The 25769-nt window shown below is 43.6% G+C and overlaps 1 protein-coding gene and 3 long non-coding RNA genes across 4 annotated transcripts; all 4 read left to right on the forward strand.

Moving 5' to 3' along the window:
* Positions 1-3363: 3363 nt before the first annotated feature.
* LOC114785912 (uncharacterized) lies at positions 3364-3886 on the forward strand. The gene is made up of 3 exons (XR_003749110.1): positions 3364-3390; positions 3574-3680; positions 3827-3886. It is a non-coding gene; the product is annotated as an uncharacterized LOC114785912 (long non-coding RNA).
* An 8139-nt stretch (positions 3887-12025) lies between these two features.
* Positions 12026-12546, forward strand: LOC114785908 (uncharacterized). Its single transcript, XR_003749104.1, has 3 exons — positions 12026-12053; positions 12234-12340; positions 12487-12546. It is a non-coding gene; the product is annotated as an uncharacterized LOC114785908 (long non-coding RNA).
* Positions 12547-17301: 4755 nt separating this feature from the next.
* Positions 17302-17969, forward strand: LOC114785907 (uncharacterized). The gene is made up of 4 exons (XR_003749103.1): positions 17302-17363; positions 17453-17541; positions 17667-17686; positions 17815-17969. It is a non-coding gene; the product is annotated as an uncharacterized LOC114785907 (long non-coding RNA).
* Positions 17970-21652: 3683 nt separating this feature from the next.
* Positions 21653-24957, forward strand: LOC114785232 (uncharacterized). Its single transcript, XM_028971161.1, has 10 exons — positions 21653-21706; positions 21797-21886; positions 22012-22031; positions 22159-22326; positions 22412-22611; positions 22787-22899; positions 23079-23185; positions 23331-23489; positions 24323-24490; positions 24952-24957. Exons 3-10 carry the CDS (start codon positions 22017-22019, stop codon positions 24955-24957), a joined length of 936 nt encoding a protein of 311 aa, XP_028826994.1. The 5' UTR covers positions 21653-21706; positions 21797-21886; positions 22012-22016.
* Positions 24958-25769: the final 812 nt, after the last annotated feature.

The following is a 25769-nucleotide window of genomic DNA, read 5'->3' on the forward strand; positions in this document are numbered from 1 at the left end:
TCATACCAGTGAACATCAGCTGTGACTCCTTCACTGCCATGTAAGATGTACAATTCCTGATTGTACAACACACAAACAGGACAAACAATATAAAGCCTGGTACTCAACAAGAGTCTTTTGTATCCTTAGAATCAAGGGCCTTGATAAGGTTTTGGCCATACTTCCAGAAGAAGGCCTTGTGTCTTGCAGACATGACCTTGTGCAAGAGTTACCTAGTGGTACGTAAAAGCACTGTAATTGATAAGAATGCTTGTTTGTTGTGCTGGTATAACTGGACTGTGCGCTCTGTGGTACACCTGTCTTCCAACTGACCGACTTTCTCTGTTTGTGTATTGATCTCACAGGCTGCATGGCACCAATTGATGTAAGTGAAGCTTGAGCAATTCCACATGAATACGCATTCTTACTAATGTCACTGCCATCATCTCCAAGTTTCAGGGAAACTTGTTGCACCGCTAAAATGTCCTGGCTTGTGCCGTTGCAGATTGGCTCTCTGGAAGGCAAGAGTCCAACAGAAGTGGCTGACTTGACGCTGAACTCTGGAGCACTGAATGACACCAACCAGATTGAGGCGGTCTTCCAATTCCTCGAGAACGGAGATGCCTTCCAGAATGTAGATGAGTTTCTAACAGCGGTGACAAACTCTCCTCAGGTATTTATCCAATGAACTGCTAGTGACCTCCTGCCAGATCTGTTTCAGGCACATGACTTGACTTGATGTTGTCTTGTTTCCAAAGCATCCTGCAATCTCCACTGCTGTCAGAGACATTGTGATGAACCTGACCTTCAACATCATCAGCACCCACTTCCCAACATTTGACACAGCTGATTGGGAGGCTTGGTTCAAGGTGAAACTCGTCCTTGTCCTCCCTAGTTTCACTGCCAAGATGCTCACCACAACAATCTCAAACATCGGCTGCACCAACTACCAAGTGGTGTAAGTGTTTGTGAAAATGAGAGTAGAAAGCTTTTCACTAACCTTTTACAAGCAGAAGCTTTCTGATATCATTGTGGAAAACATGGTTTCTTGGAGAGATTTTACATGTACGCCTTTAGCCAGAGCTAACGTTGAGACCACTCAAATATGTGCATGTGTGTTTGTGTTTGATGTAGCGTTGAAGGAATTGGAAGTGTTTTCGGCAACATGGATTCTGAGAAAACACTGGAAATTGCTAAAATCCTTGTGAGTCATCTGACGAAGTTTCTCAGCCAATTCAAGTCTCCAGGTAAAATGGCTACTATGACACGATCTGAAGAGTTACTGAGTGCTGTAGCATGTAAATGGTAACATATGCCTTTGTAAATAGCACTTGTATGAGTTTCAAGTGCTCCTCATTTCAAAAGATTTCAAGAGTTTTGCACTCTGTTCTGCATTTCTTCTACCTCCCGAATGTTCTGTCAATTACAGCTTGCCGAAACAACATTAAAGATGACTCGGACTGGCTGAAGGTCAACTTGGGTCCCTTTGCTGACAAAGTTGATTACTCTGAGCTGAAAGAATTGAACATCACCGGGGTAGGAGCCGCTCCAACATTCGCTCGTTCTCAAAAACTGTACAAAATGAAGAGTTACAAGTGACTTTTGTTGCCATGTCTCTCATTTAGAATGTCAAAGTCGTATGAGGCCAATGTCTGTGTCTGTTTTGTTACTTGTCTCTTCAGCTGGCAGTTTTGGGCTCACTCTCTCCAGAACAGAAAGTCAATCTGCTGTTGGATTCCACAACTGGTGCTCTTGAAAATGTATCTGTTGTCACAGAGGTCTTCAGCAGTATTCTTCAATCTCCAGAACAGATGGACAAATTCTTCGAGTACTTTGTTCAAGCCACTAACGGGGTGAGTGGGGTGACTCCATGTATAGTTTTCACAGAGAGTCTCTGAAACCCCAGAGATATGAAAGAACAGTATTCCGTACCAAACAGGACTTGTGATAGTGGCTGAAGAGAGAGAAAAGACGCTTCTTTCTTCATAACTTGTTCCTCCTGTTCCATTTTAGGCAAACATTACCACCATATACAACACAGCTGTCAGAGACACCATGCTCAACCTGACTCTGACTGCCCTTGCTCCACGATTCGCCACCTTCGAAACCAGTGACTTTGAGCTGTGGTTCCAAGTGAATCTATTTGTTCTGCTTGCCAGTCTTCAGCCTGCCAGTCTCTCAGTCATACCAGTGAACATCAGCTGTGACTCCTTCACTGCCATGTAAGATGTACAATTCCTGATTGTACAACACACAAACAGGACAAACAATATAAAGCCTGGTACTCAACAAGAGTCTTTTGTATCCTTAGAATCAAGGGCCTTGATAAGGTTTTGGCCATACTTCCAGAAGAAGGCCTTGTGTCTTGCAGACATGACCTTGTGCAAGAGTTACCTAGTGGTACGTAAAAGCACTGTAATTGATAAGAATGCTTGTTTGTTGTGCTGGTATAACTGGACTGTGCGCTCTGTGGTACACCTGTCTTCCAACTGACCGATTTTCTTGTTTGTGTATTGATCTCACAGGCTGCATGGCACCAATTGATGTAAGTGAAGCTTGAGCAATTCCACATGAATACGCATTCTTACTAATGTCACTGCCATCATCTCCAAGTTTCAGGGAAACGTGTTGCACCGCTAAAATGTCCTGGCTTGTGCCGTTGCAGATTGGCTCTCTGGAAGGCAAGAGTCCAACAGAAGTGGCTGACTTGACGCTGAACTCTGGAGCACTGAATGACACCAACCAGATTGAGGCGGTCTTCCAATTCCTCGAGAACGGAGATGCCTTCCAGAATGTAGATGAGTTTCTAACAGCGGTGACAAACTCTCCTCAGGTATTTATCCAATGAACTGCTAGTGACCTCCTGCCAGATCTGTTTCAGGCACATGACTTGACTTGATGTTGTCTTGTTTCCAAAGCATCCTGCAATCTCCACTGCTGTCAGAGACATTGTGATGAACCTGACCTTCAACATCATCAGCACCCACTTCCCAACATTTGACACAGCTGATTGGGAGGCTTGGTTCAAGGTGAAACTCGTCCTTGTCCTCCCTAGTTTCACTGGCGAAGATGCTCACCACAACAATCTCAAACATCGGCTGCACCAACTACCAAGTGGTGTAAGTGTTTGTGAAAATGAGAGTAGAACTGCTTTTCACTAACCTTTTACAAGCAGTAGCTTTCTGAATTCATGGTGGAAAACATGGTTTCTTCGGAGAGATTTCACATAAACGCCTTTAGCCAGAGCTAACGTTGAGACCACTCAAATATGTGCATGTGTGTTTGTGTTTGATGTAGCGTTGAGGGAATTGGAAGTGTTTTCGGCAACATGGATTCTGAGAAAACACTGGAAATTGCCAAAATCCTTGTGAGTCATCTGACAGAAGTTTCTCAGCCAATTCAAGTCTCCAGGTAAAGTCGCTACCTATGACACGACCTGAAGATGTTACTAGTGCTGTAGCATGTAAATGGTAACATATGCCTTTGTAAATATCACTTGCATGAGTTTCTAGTTCACTTAATTTGAAAAGATTTCGACAGTTTTGCACTCTGTTCAGCATTCCTTTTACCTCCCGAATGTTCCGTCAATTACAGCTTGCCAAAACAACATTAAAGATGACTCGGACTGGCTAAAGGTCAACTTGGGTCCCTTTGCTGACAAAGTTGATTACTCTGAGCTGAAAGAATTGAACATCACCGGGGTAGGAGCCGCTCCAACATTCGCTCTTTCTCAAAAACTGTACAAAATGAAGAGTTACAAGTGACTTTTGTTGCCATGTCTCTCATTTAGAATGTCAAAGTCGTATGAGGCCAATGTCTGTGTCTGTTTTGTTACTTGTCTCTTCAGCTGGCAGTTTTGGGCTCACTCTCTCCAGAACAGAAAGTCAATCTGCTGTTGGATTCCACAACTGGTGCTCTTGAAAATGTATCTGTTGTCACAGAGGTCTTCAGCAGTATTCTTCAATCTCCAGAACAGATGGACAAATTCTTCGAGTACTTTGTTCAAGCCACTAACGGGGTGAGTGGGGTGACTCCATGTATAGTTTTCACAGAGAGTCTCTGAAACCCCAGAGATATGAAAGAACAGTATTCCGTACCAAACAGGACTTGTGATAGTGGCTGAAGAGAGAGAAAAGACGCTTCTTTCTTCATAACTTGTTCCTCCTGTTCCATTTTAGGCAAACATTACCACCATATACAACACAGCTGTCAGAGACACCATGCTCAACCTGACTCTGACTGCCCTTGCTCCACGATTCGCCACCTTCGAAACCAGTGACTTTGAGCTGTGGTTCCAAGTGAATCTATTTGTTCTGCTTGCCAGTCTTCAGCCTGCCAGTCTCTCAGTCATACCAGTGAACATCAGCTGTGACTCCTTCACTGCCATGTAAGATGTACAATTCCTGATTGTACAACACACAAACAGGACAAACAATATAAAGCCTGGTACTCAACAAGAGTCTTTTGTATCCTTAGAATCAAGGGCCTTGATAAGGTTTTGGCCATACTTCCAGAAGAAGGCCTTGTGTCTTGCAGACATGACCTTGTGCAAGAGTTACCTAGTGGTACGTAAAAGCACTGTAATTGATAAGAATGCTTGTTTGTTGTGCTGGTATAACTGGACTGTGCGCTCTGTGGTACACCTGTCTTCCAACTGACCGATTTTCTTGTTTGTGTATTGATCTCACAGGCTGCATGGCACCAATTGATGTAAGTGAAGCTTGAGCAATTCCACATGAATACGCATTCTTACTAATGTCACTGCCATCATCACCAAGTTTCAGGGAAACTAGTTGCACCGCTAAAATGTCCTGGCTTGTGCCGTTGCAGATTGGCTCTCTGGAAGGCAAGAGTCCAACAGAAGTGGCTGACTTGACGCTGAACTCTGGAGCACTGAATGACACCAACCAGATTGAGGCGGTCTTCCAATTCCTCGAGAACGGAGATGCCTTCCAGAATGTAGATGAGTTTCTAACAGCGGTGACAAACTCTCCTCAGGTATTTATCCAATGAACTGCTAGTGACCTCCTGCCAGATCTGTTTCAGGCACATGACTTGACTTGATGTTGTCTTGTTTCCAAAGCATCCTGCAATCTCCACTGCTGTCAGAGACATTGTGATGAACCTGACCTTCAACATCATCAGCACCCACTTCCCAACATTTGACACAGCTGATTGGGAGGCTTGGTTCAAGGTGAAACTCGTCCTTGTCCTCCCTAGTTTCACTGGCGAGATGCTCACCACAACAATCTCAAACATCGGCTGCACCAACTACCAAGTGGTGTAAGTGTTTGTGAAAATGAGAGTAGAACGCTTTTCACTAACCTTTTACAAGCAGTAGCTTTCTGAATTCATGGTGGAAAACATTGTTTCTCGGAGAGATTTCACATAAACGCCTTTAGCCAGAGCTAACGTTGAGACCACTCAAATATGTGCATGTGTGTTTGTGTTTGATGTAGCGTTGAGGGAATTGGAAGTGTTTTTCGGCAACATGGATTCTGAGAAAACACTGGAAATTGCCAAAATCCTTGTGAGTCATCTGACAGAGTTTCTCAGCCAATTCAAGTCTCCAGGTAAAGTCGCTACCATGACACGACCTGAAATGTTACTAGTGCTTTAGCATGTAAATGGTAACATATGCCTTTGTAAAAATCTCTTTTATGAGTTTCTAGTTCACTTAATTTGAAAAGATTTTGACAGTTTTGCACTCTGTTCAGCATTCCTTTTACCTCCCGAATGTTCCGTCAATTACAGCTTGCCAAAACAACATTAAAGATGACTCGGACTGGCTAAAGGTCAACTTGGGTCCCTTTGCTGACAAAGTTGATTACTCTGAGCTGAAAGAATTGAACATCACCGGGGTAGGAGCCGCTCCAACATTCGCTCGTTCTCAAAAACTGTACAAAATGAAGAGTTACAAGTGACTTTTGTTGCCATGTCTCTCATTTAGAATGTCAAAGTCGTGTGAGGCCAATGTCTGTGTCTGTTTTGTTACTTGTCTCTTCAGCTGGCAGTTTTGGGCTCACTCTCTCCAGAACAGAAAGTCAATCTGCTGTTGGATTCCACAACTGGTGCTCTTGAAAATGTATCTGTTGTCACAGAGGTCTTCAGCAGTATTCTTCAATCTCCAGAACAGATGGACAAATTCTTCGAGTACTTTGTTCAAGCCACTAACGGGGTGAGTGGGGTGACTCCATGTATAGTTTTCACAGAGAGTCTCTGAAACCCCAGAGATATGAAAGAACAGTATTCCGTACCAAACAGGACTTGTGATAGTGGCTGTAAGAGAGAGAAAAGACGCTTCTTTCTTCATAACTTGTTCCTCCTGTTCCATTTTAGGCAAACATTACCACCATATACAACACAGCTGTCAGAGACACCATGCTCAACCTGACTCTGACTGCCCTTGCTCCACGATTCGCCACCTTCGAAACCAGTGACTTTGAGCTGTGGTTCCAAGTGAATCTATTTGTTCTGCTTGCCAGTCTTCAGCCTGCCAGTCTCTCAGTCATACCAGTGAACATCAGCTGTGACTCCTTCACTGCCATGTAAGATGTACAATTCCTGATTGTACAACACACAAACAGGACAAACAATATAAAGCCTGGTACTCAACAAGAGTCTTTTGTATCCTTAGTAATCAAGGGCCTTGATAAGGTTTTGGCCATACTTCCAGAAGAAGGCCTTGTGTCTTGCAGACATGACCTTGTGCAAGAGTTACCTAGTGGTACGTAAAAGCACTGTAATTGATAAGAATGCTTGTTTGTTGTGCTGGTATAACTGGACTGTGCGCTCTGTGGTACACCTGTCTTCCAACTGACCGACTTTCTCTGTTTGTGTATTGATCTCACAGGCTGCATGGCACCAATTGATGTAAGTGAAGCTTGAGCAATTCCACATGAATACGCATTCTTACTAATGTCACTGCCATCATCTCCAAGTTTCAGGGAAACTAGTTGCACCAGCTAAAATGTCCTGGCTTGTGCCGTTGCAGATTGGCTCTCTGGAAGGCAAGAGTCCAACAGAAGTGGCTGACTTGACGCTGAACTCTGGAGCACTGAATGACACCAACCAGATTGAGGCGGTCTTCCAATTCCTCGAGAACGGAGATGCCTTCCAGAATGTAGATGAGTTTCTAACAGCGGTGACAAACTCTCCTCAGGTATTTATCCAATGAACTGCTAGTGACCTCCTGCCAGATCTGTTTCAGGCACATGACTTGACTTGATGTTGTCTTGTTTCCAAAGCATCCTGCAATCTCCACTGCTGTCAGAGACATTGTGATGAACCTGACCTTCAACATCATCAGCACCCACTTCCCAACATTTGACACAGCTGATTGGGAGGCTTGGTTCAAGGTGAAACTCGTCCTTGTCCTCCCTAGTTTCACTGGCGAGATGCTCACCACAACAATCTCAAACATCGGCTGCACCAACTACCAAGTGGTGTAAGTGTTTGTGAAAATGAGAGTAGAACGCTTTTCACTAACCTTTTACAAGCAGTAGCTTTCTGATATCATGGTGGAAAACATGGTTTCTTGGAGAGATTTTACATGTACGCCTTTAGCCAGAGCTAACGTTGAGACCACTCAAATATGTGCATGTGTGTTTGTGTTTGATGTAGCGTTGAAGGGAATTGGAAGTGTTTTTCGGCAACATGGATTCTGAGAAAACACTGGAAATTGCCTAAAATCCTTGTGAGTCATCTGACGAAGTTTCTCAGCCAATTCAAGTCTCCAGGTAAAGTGGCTACTATGACACGATCCTGAAGAGTTATGAGTGCTGTAGCATGTAAATGGTAACATATGCCTTTGTAAATAGCACTTGTATGAGTTTCAAGTGCTCCTCATTTCAAAAGATTTCAAGAGTTTTGCACTCTGTTCTGCATTTCCTTCTACCTCCCGAATGTTCCTGTCAATTACAGCTTGCCGGAACAACATTAAAGATGACTCGGACTGGCTGAAGGTCAACTTGGGTCCCTTTGCTGACAAAGTTGATTACTCTGAGCTGAAAGAATTGAACATCACCGGGGTAGGAGCCGCTCCAACATTCGCTCGTTCTCAAAAACTGTACAAAATGAAGAGTTACAAGTGACTTTTGTTGCCATGTCTCTCATTTAGAATGTCAAAGTCGTGTGAGGCCAATGTCTGTGTCTGTTTTGTTACTTGTCTCTTCAGCTGGCAGTTTTGGGCTCACTCTCTCCAGAACAGAAAGTCAATCTGCTGTTGGATTCCACAACTGGTGCTCTTGAAAATGTATCTGTTGTCACAGAGGTCTTCAGCAGTATTCTTCAATCTCCAGAACAGATGGACAAATTCTTCGAGTACTTTGTTCAAGCCACTAACGGGGTGAGTGGGGTGACTCCATGTATAGTTTTCACAGAGAGTCTCTGAAACCCCAGAGATATGAAAGAACAGTATTCCGTACCAAACAGGACTTGTGATAGTGGCTGTAAGAGAGAGAAAAGACGCTTCTTTCTTCATAACTTGTTCCTCCTGTTCCATTTTAGGCAAACATTACCACCATATACAACACAGCTGTCAGAGACACCATGCTCAACCTGACTCTGACTGCCCTTGCTCCACGATTCGCCACCTTCGAAACCAGTGACTTTGAGCTGTGGTTCCAAGTGAATCTATTTGTTCTGCTTGCCAGTCTTCAGCCTGCCAGTCTCTCAGTCATACCAGTGAACATCAGCTGTGACTCCTTCACTGCCATGTAAGATGTACAATTCCTGATTGTACAACACACAAACAGGACAAACAATATAAAGCCTGGTACTCAACAAGAGTCTTTTGTATCCTTAGAATCAAGGGCCTTGATAAGGTTTTGGCCATACTTCCAGAAGAAGGCCTTGTGTCTTGCAGACATGACCTTGTGCAAGAGTTACCTAGTGGTACGTAAAAGCACTGTAATTGATAAGAATGCTTGTTTGTTGTGCTGGTATAACTGGACTGTGCGCTCTGTGGTACACCTGTCTTCCAACTGACCGACTTTTCTTGTTTGTGTATTGATCTCACAGGCTGCATGGCACCAATTGATGTAAGTGAAGCTTGAGCAATTTCACATGAATACGCATTCTTACTAATGTCACTGCCATCATCTCCAAGTTTCAGGGAAACGTGTTGCACCGCTAAAATGTCCTGGCTTGTGCCGTTGCAGATTGGCTCTCTGGAAGGCAAGAGTCCAACAGAAGTGGCTGACTTGACGCTGAACTCTGGAGCACTGAATGACACCAACCAGATTGAGGCGGTCTTCCAATTCCTCGAGAACGGAGATGCCTTCCAGAATGTAGATGAGTTTCTAACAGCGGTGACAAACTCTCCTCAGGTATTTATCCAATGAACTGCTAGTGACCTCCTGCCAGATCTGTTTCAGGCACATGACTTGACTTGATGTTGTCTTGTTTCCAAAGCATCCTGCAATCTCCACTGCTGTCAGAGACATTGTGATGAACCTGACCTTCAACATCATCAGCACCCACTTCCCAACATTTGACACAGCTGATTGGGAGGCTTGGTTCAAGGTGAAACTCGTCCTTGTCCTCCCTAGTTTCACTGGCGAGATGCTCACCACAACAATCTCAAACATCGGCTGCACCAACTACCAAGTGGTGTAAGTGTTTGTGAAAATGAGAGTAGAACGCTTTTCACTAACCTTTTACAAGCAGTAGCTTTCTGATATCATGGTGGAAAACATTGTTTCTTGGAGAGATTTTCACATGTAACGCCTTTAGCCAGAGCTAACGTTGAGACCACTCAAATATGTGCATGTGTGTTTGTGTTTGATGTAGCGTTGAGGGAATTGGAAGTGTTTTTCGGCAACATGGATTCTGAGAAAACACTGGAAATTGCCTAAAATCCTTGTGAGTCATCTGACAGAAGTTTCTCAGCCAATTCAAGTCTCCAGGTAAAGTCGCTACCTATGACACGACCTGAAATGTTACTAGTGCTTTAGCATGTAAATGGTAACATATGCCTTTGTAAATATCACTTGTATGAGTTTCTAGTTCACTTAATTTGAAAAGATTTCGACAGTTTTGCACTCTGTTCAGCATTCCTTTTACCTCCCGAATGTTCCGTCAATTACAGCTTGCCAAAACAACATTAAAGATGACTCGGACTGGCTGAAGGTCAACTTGGGTCCCTTTGCTGACAAAGTTGATTACTCTGAGCTGAAAGAATTGAACATCACCGGGGTAGGAGCCGCTCCAACATTCGCTCGTTCTCAAAAACTGTACAAAATGAAGAGTTACAAGTGACTTTTGTTGCCATGTCTCTCATTTAGAATGTCAAAGTCGATGTGAGGCCAATGTCTGTGTCTGTTTTGTTACTTGTCTCTTCAGCTGGCAGTTTTGGGCTCACTCTCTCCAGAACAGAAAGTCAATCTGCTGTTGGATTCCACAACTGGTGCTCTTGAAAATGTATCTGTTGTCACAGAGGTCTTCAGCAGTATTCTTCAATCTCCAGAACAGATGGACAAATTCTTCGAGTACTTTGTTCAAGCCACTAACGGGGTGAGTGGGGTGACTCCATGTATAGTTTTCACAGAGAGTCTCTGAAACCCCAGAGATATGAAAGAACAGTATTCCGTACCAAACAGGACTTGTGATAGTGGCTGTAAGAGAGAGAAAAGACGCTTCTTTCTTCATAACTTGTTCCCTCCTGTTCCATTTTAGGCAAACATTACCACCATATACAACACAGCTGTCAGAGACACCATGCTCAACCTGACTCTGACTGCCCTTGCTCCACGATTCGCCACCTTCGAAACCAGTGACTTTGAGCTGTGGTTCCAAGTGAATCTATTTGTTCTGCTTGCCAGTCTTCAGCCTGCCAGTCTCTCAGTCATACCAGTGAACATCAGCTGTGACTCCTTCACTGCCATGTAAGATGTACAATTCCTGATTGTACAACACACAAACAGGACAAACAATATAAAGCCTGGTACTCAACAAGAGTCTTTTGTATCCTTAGAATCAAGGGCCTTGATAAGGTTTTGGCCATACTTCCAGAAGAAGGCCTTGTGTCTTGCAGACATGACCTTGTGCAAGAGTTACCTAGTGGTACGTAAAAGCACTGTAATTGATAAGAATGCTTGTTTGTTGTGCTGGTATAACTGGACTGTGCGCTCTGTGGTACACCTGTCTTCCAACTGACCGATTTTCTTGTTTGTGTATTGATCTCACAGGCTGCATGGCACCAATTGATGTAAGTGAAGCTTGAGCAATTCCACATGAATACGCATTCTTACTAATGTCACTGCCATCATCTCCAAGTTTCAGGGAAACGTGTTGCACCACTAAAATGTCCTGGCTTGTGCCGTTGCAGATTGGCTCTCTGGAAGGCAAGAGTCCAACAGAAGTGGCTGACTTGACGCTGAACTCTGGAGCACTGAATGACACCAACCAGATTGAGGCGGTCTTCCAATTCCTCGAGAACGGAGATGCCTTCCAGAATGTAGATGAGTTTCTAACAGCGGTGACAAACTCTCCTCAGGTATTTATCCAATGAACTGCTAGTGACCTCCTGCCAGATCTGTTTCAGGCACATGACTTGACTTGATGTTGTCTTGTTTCCAAAGCATCCTGCAATCTCCACTGCTGTCAGAGACATTGTGATGAACCTGACCTTCAACATCATCAGCACCCACTTCCCAACATTTGACACAGCTGATTGGGAGGCTTGGTTCAAGGTGAAACTCGTCCTTGTCCTCCCTAGTTTCACTGGCGAGATGCTCACCACAACAATCTCAAACATCGGCTGCACCAACTACCAAGTGGTGTAAGTGTTTGTGAAAATGAGAGTAGAACGCTTTTCACTAACCTTTTACAAGCAGTAGCTTTCTGAATTCATGGTGGAAAACATTGTTTCTCGGAGAGATTTCACATAAACGCCTTTAGCCAGAGCTAACGTTGAGACCACTCAAATATGTGCATGTGTGTTTGTGTTTGATGTAGCGTTGAGGGAATTGGAAGTGTTTTTCGGCAACATGGATTCTGAGAAAACACTGGAAATTGCCTAAAATCCTTGTGAGTCATCTGACAGAAGTTTCTCAGCCAATTCAAGTCTCCAGGTAAAGTCGCTACCATGACACGACCTGAAATGTTACTAGTGCTTTAGCATGTAAATGGTAACATATGCCTTTGTAAAATCTCTTTTATGAGTTTCTAGTTCACTTAATTTGAAAAGATTTTGACAGTTTTGCACTCTGTTCAGCATTCCTTTTACCTCCCGAATGTTCCGTCAATTACAGCTTGCCAAAACAACATTAAAGATGACTCGGACTGGCTGAAGGTCAACTTGGGTCCCTTTGCTGACAAAGTTGATTACTCTGAGCTGAAAGAATTGAACATCACCGGGGTAGGAGCCGCTCCAACATTCGCTCTTTCTCAAAAACTGTACAAAATGAAGAGTTACAAGTGACTTTTGTTGCCATGTCTCTCATTTAGAATGTCAAAGTCGTGTGAGGCCAATGTCTGTGTCTGTTTTGTTACTTGTCTCTTCAGCTGGCAGTTTTGGGCTCACTCTCTCCAGAACAGAAAGTCAATCTGCTGTTGGATTCCACAACTGGTGCTCTTGAAAATGTATCTGTTGTCACAGAGGTCTTCAGCAGTATTCTTCAATCTCCAGAACAGATGGACAAATTCTTCGAGTACTTTGTTCAAGCCACTAACGGGGTGAGTGGGGTGACTCCATGTATAGTTTTCACAGAGAGTCTCTGAAACCCCAGAGATATGAAAGAACAGTATTCCGTACCAAACAGGACTTGTGATAGTGGCTGAAGAGAGAGAAAAGACGCTTCTTTCTTCATAACTTGTTCCTCCTGTTCCATTTTAGGCAAACATTACCACCATATACAACACAGCTGTCAGAGACACCATGCTCAACCTGACTCTGACTGCCCTTGCTCCACGATTCGCCACCTTCGAAACCAGTGACTTTGAGCTGTGGTTCCAAGTGAATCTATTTGTTCTGCTTGCCAGTCTTCAGCCTGCCAGTCTCTCAGTCATACCAGTGAACATCAGCTGTGACTCCTTCACTGCCATGTAAGATGTACAATTCCTGATTGTACAACACACAAACAGGACAAACAATATAAAGCCTGGTACTCAACAAGAGTCTTTTGTATCCTTAGTATCAAGGGCCTTGATAAGGTTTTGGCCATACTTCCAGAAGAAGGCCTTGTGTCTTGCAGACATGACCTTGTGCAAGAGTTACCTAGTGGTACGTAAAAGCACTGTAATTGATAAGAATGCTTGTTGATTGTGTTGGTAAAACTGGACTGTGCGCTCTGTGGTACACCTGTCTTCCAACTGACCGATTTTCTTGTTTGTGTATTGATCTCACAGGCTGCATGGCACCAATTGATGTAAGTGAAGCTTGAGCAATTCCACATGAATACGCATTCTTACTAATGTCACTGCCATCATCTCCAAGTTTCAGGGAAACGTGTTGCACCGCTAAAATGTCCTGGCTTGTGCCGTTGCAGATTGGCTCTCTGGAAGGCAAGAGTCCAACAGAAGTGGCTGACTTGACGCTGAACTCTGGAGCACTGAATGACACCAACCAGATTGAGGCGGTCTTCCAATTCCTCGAGAACGGAGATGCCTTCCAGAATGTAGATGAGTTTCTAACAGCTGTGACAAACTCTCCTCAGGTATTTATCCAATGAACTGCTAGTGACCTCCTGCCAGATCTGTTTCAGGCACATGACTTGACTTGATGTTGTCTTGTTTCCAAAGCATCCTGCAATCTCCACTGCTGTCAGAGACATTGTGATGAACCTGACCTTCAACATCATCAGCACCCACTTCCCAACATTTGACACAGCTGATTGGGAGGCTTGGTTCAAGGTGAAACTCGTCCTTGTCCTCCCTAGTTTCACTGGCGAGATGCTCACCACAACAATCTCAAACATCGGCTGCACCAACTACCAAGTGGTGTAAGTGTTTGTGAAAATGAGAGTAGAACGCTTTTCACTAACCTTTTACAAGCAGTAGCTTTCTGAATTCATGGTGGAAAACATTGTTTCTCGGAGAGATTTCACATAAACGCCTTTAGCCAGAGCTAACGTTGAGACCACTCAAATATGTGCATGTGTGTTTGTGTTTGATGTAGCGTTGAGGGAATTGGAAGTGTTTTTGGCAACATGGATTCTGAGAAAACACTGGAAATTGCCAAAATCCTTGTGAGTCATCTGACAGAGTTTCTCAGCCAATTCAAGTCTCCAGGTAAAGTCGCTACCATGACACGACCTGAAATGTTACTAGTGCTTTAGCATGTAAATGGTAACATATGCCTTTGTAAAATCTCTTTTATGAGTTTCTAGTTCACTTCATTTGAAAAGATTTTGACAGTTTTGCACTCTGTTCAGCATTCCTTTTACCTCCCGAATGTTCTGTCAATTACAGCTTGCCAAAACAACATTAAAGATGACTCGGACTGGCTGAAGGTCAACTTGGGTCCCTTTGCTGACAAAGTTGATTACTCTGAGCTGAAAGAATTGAACATCACCGGGGTAGGAGCCGCTCCAACATTCGCTCGTTCTCAAAAACTGTACAAAATGAAGAGTTACAAGTGCACTTTTGTTGCCATGTCTCTCATTTAGAATGTCAAAGTCATGTGAGGCCAATGTCTGTGTCTGTTCTGTTACTTGTCCTCTTCAGCTGGCAGTTTTGGGCTCACTCTCTCCAGAACAGAAAGTCAATCTGCTGTTGGATTCCACAACTGGTGCTCTTGAAAATGTATCTGTTGTCACAGAGGTCTTCAGCAGTATTCTTCAATCTCCAGAACAGATGGACAAATTCTTCGAGTACTTTGTTCAAGCCACTAACGAGGGTGAGTGGGGTGACTCCATGTATAGTTTTCACAGAGAGTCTCTGAAACCCCAGGAGATATGAAAGAACAGTATTCCGTACCAAACAGGACTTGTGATAGTGGCTGTAAGAGAGAGAAAAGACGCTTCTTTCTTCATAACTTGTCCCTCCTGTTCCATTTTAGGCAAACATTACCACCATATACAACACAGCTGTCAGAGACACCATGCTCAACCTGACTCTGACTGCCCTTGCTCCACGATTCGCCACCTTCGAAACCAGTGACTTTGAGCTGTGGTTCCAAGTGAATCTATTTGTTCTACTTGCCAGTCTTCAGCCTGCCAGTCTCTCAGTCATACCAGTGAACATCAGCTGTGACTCCTTCACTGCCATGTAAGATGTACAATTCCTGATTGTACAACACACAAACAGGACAAACAATATAAAGCCTGGTACTCAACAAGAGTCTTTTGTATCCTCAGTATCAAGGGCCTTGATAAGGTTTTGGCCATACTTCCAGAAGAAGGCCTTGTGTCTTGCAGACATGACCTTGTGCAAGAGTTACCTAGTGGTATGTAAAAGCACTTTAATTGATAACAATACTTGTTTGTTGTGCTGGTATAACTGGACTGTGCACTCTGTGGTACACCTGTCTTCCAACTGACCGACTTTCTCGGTTTGTGTATTGATCTCACAGGCTGCATGGCTACCAATTGATGTAAGTGAATCTTGAGCAATTCCACATGAATACGCATTCTTACTAACAGCGGCTTGTCACTGCCATCATCTCCAAGTTTCAGGGAAACTAATTGCACCACTAAAATGTCCTGGCTTGTCCCGTTGCAGATTGGCTCTCTGGAAGGCAAGAGTCCAACAGAAGTGGCTGAGTTGACACTGAACTCTGGAGCACTGAATGACACCAACCAGATTGAGACGGTCTTCCAATTCCTCGAGAACGGAGATGCCTTCCAGAATGTAGATGAGTTTCTAACAGCTGTGACAAACTCTTCCTGAGGTATTTATCCAATGAAACTGCAAGTGACCTCCTGCCAGATTTGTTTCAGGCACATGACTTGACTTGATGTTGTCTTGTTTCCAAAGCATCCTGCAATCTCCACTGCTGTCAGAGACATTGTGATGAACCTGACCTTCAACATCATCAGCACCCACTTCCCAACATTTGACACAGCTGATTGGGAGGCTTGGTTCAAGGTGAAACTCGTCCTTGTCCTCCCTAGTTTCACTGCCAAGATGCTCACCACAACAATCTCAAACATCGGCTGCACCAACTACCAAGTGGTGTAAGTGTTTGTGAAAATGAGAGTAGAAAGCTTTTCACTAACCTTTTACAAGCAGAAGCTTTCTGATATCATGGTGGAAAACATGGTTTCTTGGAGAGATTTTCACATGTAACGCCTTTAGCCAGAGCTAACGTTGAGACCACTCAAATATGTGCATGTGTGTTTGTGTTTGATGTAGCGTTGAAGGAATTGGAAGTGTTTTCGGCAACATGGATTCTGAGAAAACACTGGAAATTGCTAAAATCCTTGTGAGTCATCTGACGAAGTTTCTCAGCCAATTCAAGTCTCCAGGTAAAATGGCTACTATGACACGATCTGAAGAGTTATGAGTGCTGTAGCATGTAAATGGTAACATATGCCTTTGTAAATAGCACTTGTATGAGTTTCAAGTGCTCCTCATTTCAAAAGATTTCAAGAGTTTTGCACTCTGTTCTGCATTTCTTCTACCTCCCGAATGTTCTGTCAATTACAGCTTGCCAAAACAACATTAAAGATGACTCGGACTGGCTGAAGGTCAACTTGGGTCCCTTTGCTGACAAAGTTGATTACTCTGAGCTGAAAGAATTGAACATCACCGGGGTAGGAGCCGCTCAAACATTTGCTCTTTCTCAAAAACTCTACAAAAAGAAGAGTTACAAGTCACTTTTGTTTCCATGTCTCTCATTTAGAATGTCAAAGTCATGTGAGGCCAATGTCTGTCTCTGTTCTGTTACTTGTCCCTTCAGCTGGCAGTTTTGGGCTCACTCTCTCCAGAACAGAAAGTCAATCTGCTGTTGGATTCCACAACTGGTGCTCTTGAAAACGTATCTGTTGTCACAGAGGTCTTCAGCAGTATTCTTCAATCTCCAGAACAGATGGACAAATTCTTCGAGTACTTTGTTCAAGCCACTAACGAGGTGAGTGGGGTGACTCCATGTATACTTTTCAGAGAGAGTCTCTGAAACCCCAGAGATATGAAAGAACAGTATTCCGTACCAAACAGGACTTGTCATAGCGGCTGTAGAGAGAGAAACGACGCTTCTTTCTTCATAGCTTGTCCCTCCTTGTTCCATTTTAGGCAAACATTACCACCATTAACAACACAGCTGTCAGAGACACCATGCTCAACCTGACTTTGACTGCCCTTGCTCCACGATTCGCCACCTTCGAAACCAGTGACTTTGAGCTGTGGTTCCAAGTGAATCTATTTGTTCTACTTGCCAGTCTTCAGCCTGCCAGTCTCTCAGTCATACCACTGAACATCAGCTGTGACTCCTTCACTGCCATGTAAGATGTACAATTCCTGATTGTGCAACACACAAACAGGACAAACAATATAAAGCCTGTTACTCAACAAGAGTCTTTTGTATCCTCAGTATCAAGGGCCTTGATAAGGTTTTGGCCATACTTCCAGAAGAAGGCCTTGTGTCTTGCAGACATGACCTTGTGCAAGAGTTACCTAGTGGTATGTAAAAGCACTTTAATTGATAACAATACTTGTTTGTTGTGCTGGTATAACTGGACTGTGCACTCTGTGGTACACCTGTCTTCCAACTGACCGACTTTCTCGTTTGTGTATTGATCTCACAGGCTGCATGGTACCAATTGATGTAAGTGAATCTTGAGCAATTCCACATGAATACGCATTCTTACTAACAGCGGCTTGTCACTGCCATCATCTCCAAGTTTCAGGGAAACTAATTGCACCACTAAAATGTCCTGGCTTGTGCCGTTGCAGATTGGCTCTCTGGAAGGCAAGAGTCCAACAGAAGTGGCTGAGTTGACACTGAACTCTGGAGCACTGAATGACACCAACCAGATTGAGACGGTCTTCCAATTCCTCGAGAACGGAGATGCCTTCCAGAATGTAGATGAGTTTCTAACAGCTGTGACAAACTCTCTCTGAGGTATTTATCCAATAACTGCTAGTGACCTCCTGCCAGATTTGTTTCAGGCACATGACTTGACTTGATGTTGTCTTGTTTCCAAAGCATTCCTGCAATCTCCACTGCTGTCAGAGACATTGTGATGAACCTGACCTTCAACATCATCAGCACCCACTTCCCAACATTTGACACAGCTGATTGGGAGGCTTGGTTCAAGGTGAAACTCGTCCTTGTCCTCCCTAGTTTCACTGCCAAGATGCTCACCACAACAATCTCAAACATCGGCTGCACCAACTACCAAGTGGTGTAAGTGTTTGTGAAAATGAGAGTAGAACGCTTTTCACTAACCTTTTTACAAGCAGTAGCTTTCTGAATTCATGGTGGAAAACATTGTTTCTTGGAGAGATTTCACATAAAACGCCTTTAGCCAGAGCTAACGTTGAGACCACTCAAATATGTGCATGTGTGTTTGTGTTTGATGTAGCGTTGAGGGAATTGGAAGTGTTTTTCGGCAACATGGATTCTGAGAAAACACTGGAAATTGCCAAAATCCTTGTGAGTCATCTGACAGAGTTTCTCAGCCAATTCAAGTCTCCAGGTAAAGTCGCTACCATGACACGATCCTGAAATGTTACTAGTGCTTTAGCATGTAAATGGTAACATATGCCTTTGTAAAATCTCTTTTATGAGTTTCTAGTTCACTTAATTTGAAAAGATTTTGACAGTTTTGCACTCTGTTCATGCATTCCTTCTACCTCCCGAATGTTCCTGTCAATTACAGCTTGCCAAAACAACATTAAAGATGACTCGGACTGGCTGAAGGTCAACTTGGGTCCCTTTGCTGACAAAGTTGATTACTCTGAGCTGAAAGAATTGAACATCACCGGGGTAGGAGCCGCTCAAACATTTGCTCTTTCTCAAAAACTCTACAAAAAGAAGAGTTACAAGTCACTTTTGTTTCCATGTCTCTCATTTAGAATGTCAAAGTCATGTGAGGCCAATGTCTGTCTCTGTTCTGTTACTTGTCCCTTCAGCTGGCAGTTTTGGGCTCACTCTCTCCAGAACAGAAAGTCAATCTGCTGTTGGATTCCACAACTGGTGCTCTTGAAAACGTATCTGTTGTCACAGAGGTCTTCAGCAGTATTCTTCAATCTCCAGAACAGATGGACAAATTCTTCGAGTACTTTGTTCAAGCCACTAACGAGGTGAGTGGGGTGACTCCATGTATACTTTTCAGAGAGAGTCTCTGAAACCCAGGAGATATGAAAGAACAGTATTCCGTACCAAACAGGACTTGTCATAGCGGCTGTAGAGAGAGAAACGACGCTTCTTTCTTCATAGCTTGTCCCTCTTGTTCCATTTTAGGCAAACATTACCACCATTAACAACACAGCTGTCAGAGACACCATGCTCAACCTGACTTTGACTGCCCTTGCTCCACGATTCGCCACCTTCGAAACCAGTGACTTTGAGCTGTGGTTCCAAGTGAATCTATTTGTTCTACTTGCCAGTCTTCAGCCTGCCAGTCTCTCAGTCATACCACTGAACATCAGCTGTGACTCCTTCACTGCCATGTAAGATGTACAATTCCTGATTGTGCAACACACAAACAGGACAAACAATATAAAGCCTGTTACTCAACAAGAGTCTTTTGTATCCTCAGTATCAAGGGCCTTGATAAGGTTTTGGCCATACTTCCAGAAGAAGGCCTTGTGTCTTGCAGACATGACCTTGTGCAAGAGTTACCTAGTGGTACGTAAAAGCACTGTAATTGATAAGAATGCTTGTTGATTGTGTTGGTAAAACTGGACTGTGCGCTCTGTGGTACACCTGTCTTCCAACTGACCGACTTTCTCGTTTGTGTATTGATCTCACAGGCTGCATGGTACCAATTGATGTAAGTGAAGCTTGAGCAATTCCACATGAATACGCATTCTTACTAACAGCGGCTTGTCACTGCCATCATCTCCAAGTTTCAGGGAAACTAATTGCACCACTAAAATGTCCTGGCTTGTCCCGTTGCAGATTGGCTCTCTGGAAGGCAAGAGTCCAACAGAAGTGGCTGAGTTGACACTGAACTCTGGAGCACTGAATGACACCAACCAGATTGAGACGGTCTTCCAATTCCTCGAGAACGGAGATGCCTTCCAGAATGTAGATGAGTTTCTAACAGCTGTGACAAACTCTTCTGAGGTATTTATCCAATAAACTGCAAGTGACCTCCTGCCAGATTTGTTTCAGGCACATGACTTGACTTGATGTTGTCTTGTTTCCAAAGCTTCCTGCAATCTCCATTGCTGTCAGAGACATTGTGATGAACCTGACCTTCAACATCATCAGCACCCACTTCCCAACATTTGACACAGCTGATTGGGAGGCTTGGTTCAAGGTGAAACTCGTCCTTGTCCTCCCTAGTTTCACTGCCAAGATGCTCACCACAACAATCTCAAACATCGGCTGCACCAACTACCAAGTGGTGTAAGTGTTTGTGAAAATGAGAGTAGAATGCTTTTCACTAACCTTTTACAAGCAGTAGCTTTCTGATATCATGGTGGAAAACATGGTTTCTTGGAGAGATTTTACATGTACGCCTTTAGCCAGAGCTAACGTTGAGACCACTCAAATATGTGCATGTGTGTTTGTGTTTGATGTAGCGTTGAAGGAATTGGAAGTGTTTTCGGCAACATGGATTCTGAGAAAACACTGGAAATTGCTAAAATCCTTGTGAGTCATCTGACGAAGTTTCTCAGCCAATTCAAGTCTCCAGGTAAAATGGCTACTATGACACGATCTGAAGAGTTATGAGTGCTGTAGCATGTAAATGGTAACATATGCCTTTGTAAATAGCACTTGTATGAGTTTCAAGTGCTCCTCATTTCAAAAGATTTCAAGAGTTTTGCACTCTGTTCTGCATTTCTTCTACCTCCCGAATGTTCTGTCAATTACAGCTTGCCGAAACAACATTAAAGATGACTCGGACTGGCTGAAGGTCAACTTGGGTCCCTTTGCTGACAAAGTTGATTACTCTGAGCTGAAAGAATTGAACATCACCGGGGTAGGAGCCGCTCAAACATTTGCTCTTTCTCAAAAACTCTACAAAAAGAAGAGTTACAAGCCACTTTTGTTTCCATGTCTCTCATTTAGAATGTCAAAGTCATGTGAGGCCAATGTCTGTCTCTGTTCTGTTACTTGTCCCTTCAGCTGGCAGTTTTGGGCTCACTCTCTCCAGAACAGAAAGTCAATCTGCTGTTGGATTCCACAACTGGTGCTCTTGAAAACGTATCTGTTGTCACAGAGGTCTTCAGCAGTATTCTTCAATCTCCAGAACAGATGGACAAATTCTTCGAGTACTTTGTTCAAGCCACTAACGAGGTGAGTGGGGTGACTCCATGTATACTTTTCAGAGAGAGTCTCTGAAACCCCAGGAGATATGAAAGAACAGTATTCCGTACCAAACAGGACTTGTCATAGCTGGCTGTAAGAGAGAGAAACGACGCTTCTTTCTTCATAGCTTGTTCCCTCTTGTTCCATTTTAGGCAAACATTACCACCATATACAACACAGCTGTCAGAGACACCATGCTCAACCTGACTCTGACTGCCCTTGCTCCACGATTCGCCACCTTCGAAACCAGTGACTTTGAGCTGTGGTTCCAAGTGAATCTATTTGTTCTACTTGCCAGTCTTCAGCCTGCCAGTCTCTCAGTCATACCAGTGAACATCAGCTGTGACTCCTTCACTGCCATGTAAGATGTACAATTCCTGATTGTACAACACACAAACAGGACAAACAATATAAAGCCTGGTACTCAACAAGAGTCTTTTGTATCCTCAGTAATCAAGGGCCTTGATAAGGTTTTGGCCATACTTCCAGAAGAAGGCCTTGTGTCTTGCAGACATGACCTTGTGCAAGAGTTACCTAGTGGTATGTAAAAGCACTTTAATTGATAACAATACTTGTTTGTTGTGCTGGTATAACTGGACTGTGCGCTCTGTGGTACACCTGTCTTCCAACTGACCGACTTTCTCGTTTGTGTATTGATCTCACAGGCTGCATGGTACCAATTGATGTAAGTGAAGCTTGAGCAATTCCACATGAATACGCATTCTTACTACAACGGCTTGTCACTGCCATCATCTCCAAGTTTCAGGGAAACTAATTGCACCACTAAAATGTCCTGGCTTGTCCCGTTGCAGATTGGCTCTCTGGAAGGCAAGAGTCCAACAGAAGTGGCTGAGTTGACACTGAACTCTGGAGCACTGAATGACACCAACCAGATTGAGACGGTCTTCCAATTCCTCGAGAACGGAGATGCCTTCCAGAATGTAGATGAGTTTCTAACAGCGGTGACAAACTCTTCTGAGGTATTTATCCAATAAACTGCTAGTGACCTCCTGCCAGATCTGTTTCAGACACATGACTTGACTTGATGCTGTCTTGTTTCCAAAGCTTCCTGCAATCTCCATTGCTGTCAGAGACATTGTGATGAACCTGACCTTCAACATCATCAGCACCCACTTCCCAACATTTGACACAGCTGATTGGGAGGCTTGGTTCAAGGTGAAACTCGTCCTTGTCCTCCCTAGTTTCACTGCCGAGATGCTCACCACAACAATCTCAAACATCGGCTGCACCAACTACCAAGTGGTGTAAGTGTTTGTGAAAATGAGAGTAGAACACTTTTCGCTAACCTTTTACAAGCAGTAGCTTTCTGAATTCATGGTGGAAAAATTGTTTCTTGGAGAGATTTTACAAAAACACATTTAGCCAGAGCTAACGTTGAGACCACTCAAATATGTGCATGTGTGTTTATGTTTGATTTAGCGTTGAAGGAATTGGAAGTGTTTTCGGGAACATGGATTCTGAGAAAACACTGGAAATTGCCAAAATCCTTGTGAGTCATCTGACAGAGTTTCTCAGCCAATTCAAGTCTCCAGGTAAAGTCGCTACCATGACACGACCTGAAATGTTACTAGTGCTTTAGCATGTAAATGGTAACATATGCCTTTGTAAAAATCTCTTTTATGAGTTTCTAGTTCACTTAATTTGAAAGATTTGACAGTTTTGCACTCTGTTCAGCATTCCTTTTACCTCCCGAATGTTCCGTCAATTACAGCTTGCCAAAACAACATTAAAGATGACTCGGACTGGCTGAAGGTCAACTTGGGTCCCTTTGCTGACAAAGTTGATTACTCTGAGCTGAAAGAATTGAACATCACCGGGGTAGGAGCCGCTCCAACATTCGCTCGTTCTCAAAAACTGTACAAAATGAAGAGTTACAAGTGACTTTTGTTGCCATGTCTCTCATTTAGAATGTCAAAGTCGTGTGAGGCCAATGTCTGTGTCTGTTCTGTACTTGTCCCTTCAGCTGGCAGTTTTGGGCTCACTCTCTCCAGAACAGAAAGTCAATCTGCTGTTGGATTCCACAACTGGTGCTCTTGAAAACGTGTCTGTTGTCACAGAGGTCTTCAGCAGTATTCTTCAATCTCCAGAACAGATGGACAAATTCTTCGAGTACTTTGTTCAAGTCCACTAACAATGTGAGTGGGGGGACTTCATGTATACTTTTCAGAGAGAGTCTGTGGAACCCCGGATATATGAAAAAACAGTATTCCGTACCAAACAGGACTTGTCATAGTGGCTGAAGAGAGAGAAAAGACGCTTCTTTCTTCATAGCTTGTCCCTCTATTTCCATTTTAGGCAAACATTACCACCATTAACAACACAGCTGTCAGAGACACCATGCTCAACCTGACTCTGACTGCCCTTGCTCCACGATTCGCCACCTTCGAAACCAGTGACTTTAAGCTGTGGTTCCAAGTGAATTTATTTGTTCTGCTTGCCAGTCTTCAGCCTGCCAGTCTCTCAGTCATACCACTGAACATCAGCTGTGACTCCTTCACTGCCATGTAAGATGTACAATTCCTGATTGTGCAACACACAAACAGGACAAACAATATAAAGCCTGTTACTCAACAAGAGTCTTTTGTATCCTCAGTATCAAGGGCCTTGATAAGGTTTTGGCCATACTTCCAGAAGAAGGCCTTGTGTCTTGCAGACATGACCTTGTGCAAGAGTTACCTAGTGGTACGTAAAAGCACTGTAATTGATAAGAATGCTTGTTGATTGTGTTGGTAAAACTGGACTGTGCGCTCTGTGGTACACCTGTCTTCCAACTGACCGACTTTCTCGTTTGTGTATTCATCTCACAGGCTGCATGGTACCAATTGATGTAAGTGAAGCTTGAGCAATTCCACATGAATACGCATTCTTACTAACAGCGGCTTGTCACTGCCATCATCTCCAAGTTTCAGGGAAACTAATTGCACCACTAAAATGTCCTGGCTTGTCCCGTTGCAGATTGGCTCTCTGGAAGGCAAGAGTCCAACAGAAGTGGCTGAGTTGACACTGAACTCTGGAGCACTGAATGACACCAACCAGATTGAGACGGTCTTCCAATTCCTCGAGAACGGAGATGCCTTCCAGAATGTAGATGAGTTTCTAACAGCTGTGACAAACTCTTCTGAGGTATTTATCCAATAAACTGCAAGTGACCTCCTGCCAGATTTGTTTCAGGCACATGACTTGACTTGATGTTGTCTTGTTTCCAAAGCTTCCTGCAATCTCCATTGCTGTCAGAGACATTGTGATGAACCTGACCTTCAACATCATCAGCACCCACTTCCCAACATTTGACACAGCTGATTGGGAGGCTTGGTTCAAGGTGAAACTCGTCCTTGTCCTCCCTAGTTTCACTGCCAAGATGCTCACCACAACAATCTCAAACATTGGCTGCACCAACTACCGAGTGGTGTAAGTGTTTGTGAAAATGAGAGTAGAATGCTTTTCACTAACCTTTTACAAGCAGTAGCTTTCTGATATCATGGTGGAAAACAAGGTTTCTTGGAGAGATTTTACATGTACGCCTTTAGCCAAAGCTAATGTTGAGACCACTCAAATATGTGCATGTGTGTTTGTGTTTGATGTAGCGTTGAAGGAATTGGAAGTGTTTTCGGCAACATGGATTCTGAAAAAACACTGGAATTTGCTAAAATCCTTGTGAGTCATCTGACGAAGTTTCTCAGCCAATTCAAGTCTCCAGGTAAAATGGCTACTATGACTCGATCTGAAGAGTTATGAGTGCTGTAGCATGTAAATGGTAACATATGCCTTTGTAAATAGCACTTGTATGATTTTCAAGTGCTCCTCATTTCAAAAGATTTCAAGATTTTTGCACTCTGTTCTGCATTTCTTCAACCTCCCGAATGTTCTGTCAATTACAGCTTGCCGAAACAACATTAAAGATGACTCGGACTGGCTGAAGGTCAACTTGGGTCCCTTTGCTGACAAAGTTGATTACTCTGAGCTGAAAGAATTGAACATCACCGGGGTAGGAGCCGCTCAAACATTTGCTCTTTCTCAAAAACTCTACAAAAAGAAGAGTTACAAGTCACTTTTGTTTCCATGTCTCTCATTTAGAATGTCAAAGTCATGTGAGGCCAATGTCTGTCTCTGTTCTGTTACTTGTCCCTTCAGCTGGCAGTTTTGGGCTCACTCTCTCCAGAACAGAAAGTCAATCTGCTGTTGGATTCCACAACTGGTGCTCTTGAAAACGTATCTGTTGTCACAGAGGTCTTCAGCAGTATTCTTCAATCTCCAGAACAGATGGACAAATTCTTCGAGTACTTTGTTCAAGCCACTAACGAGGTGAGTGGGGTGACTCCATGTATACTTTTCAGAGAGAGTCTCTGAAACCCCGGAGATATGAAAGAACAGTATTCCGTACCAAACAGGACTTCTCATAGCG

The sequence above is a fragment of the Denticeps clupeoides genome, chromosome 3, assembly GCF_900700375.1.
Source record: "Denticeps clupeoides chromosome 3, fDenClu1.1, whole genome shotgun sequence".
NCBI classification, from domain to species: domain Eukaryota; kingdom Metazoa; phylum Chordata; class Actinopteri; order Clupeiformes; family Denticipitidae; genus Denticeps; species Denticeps clupeoides.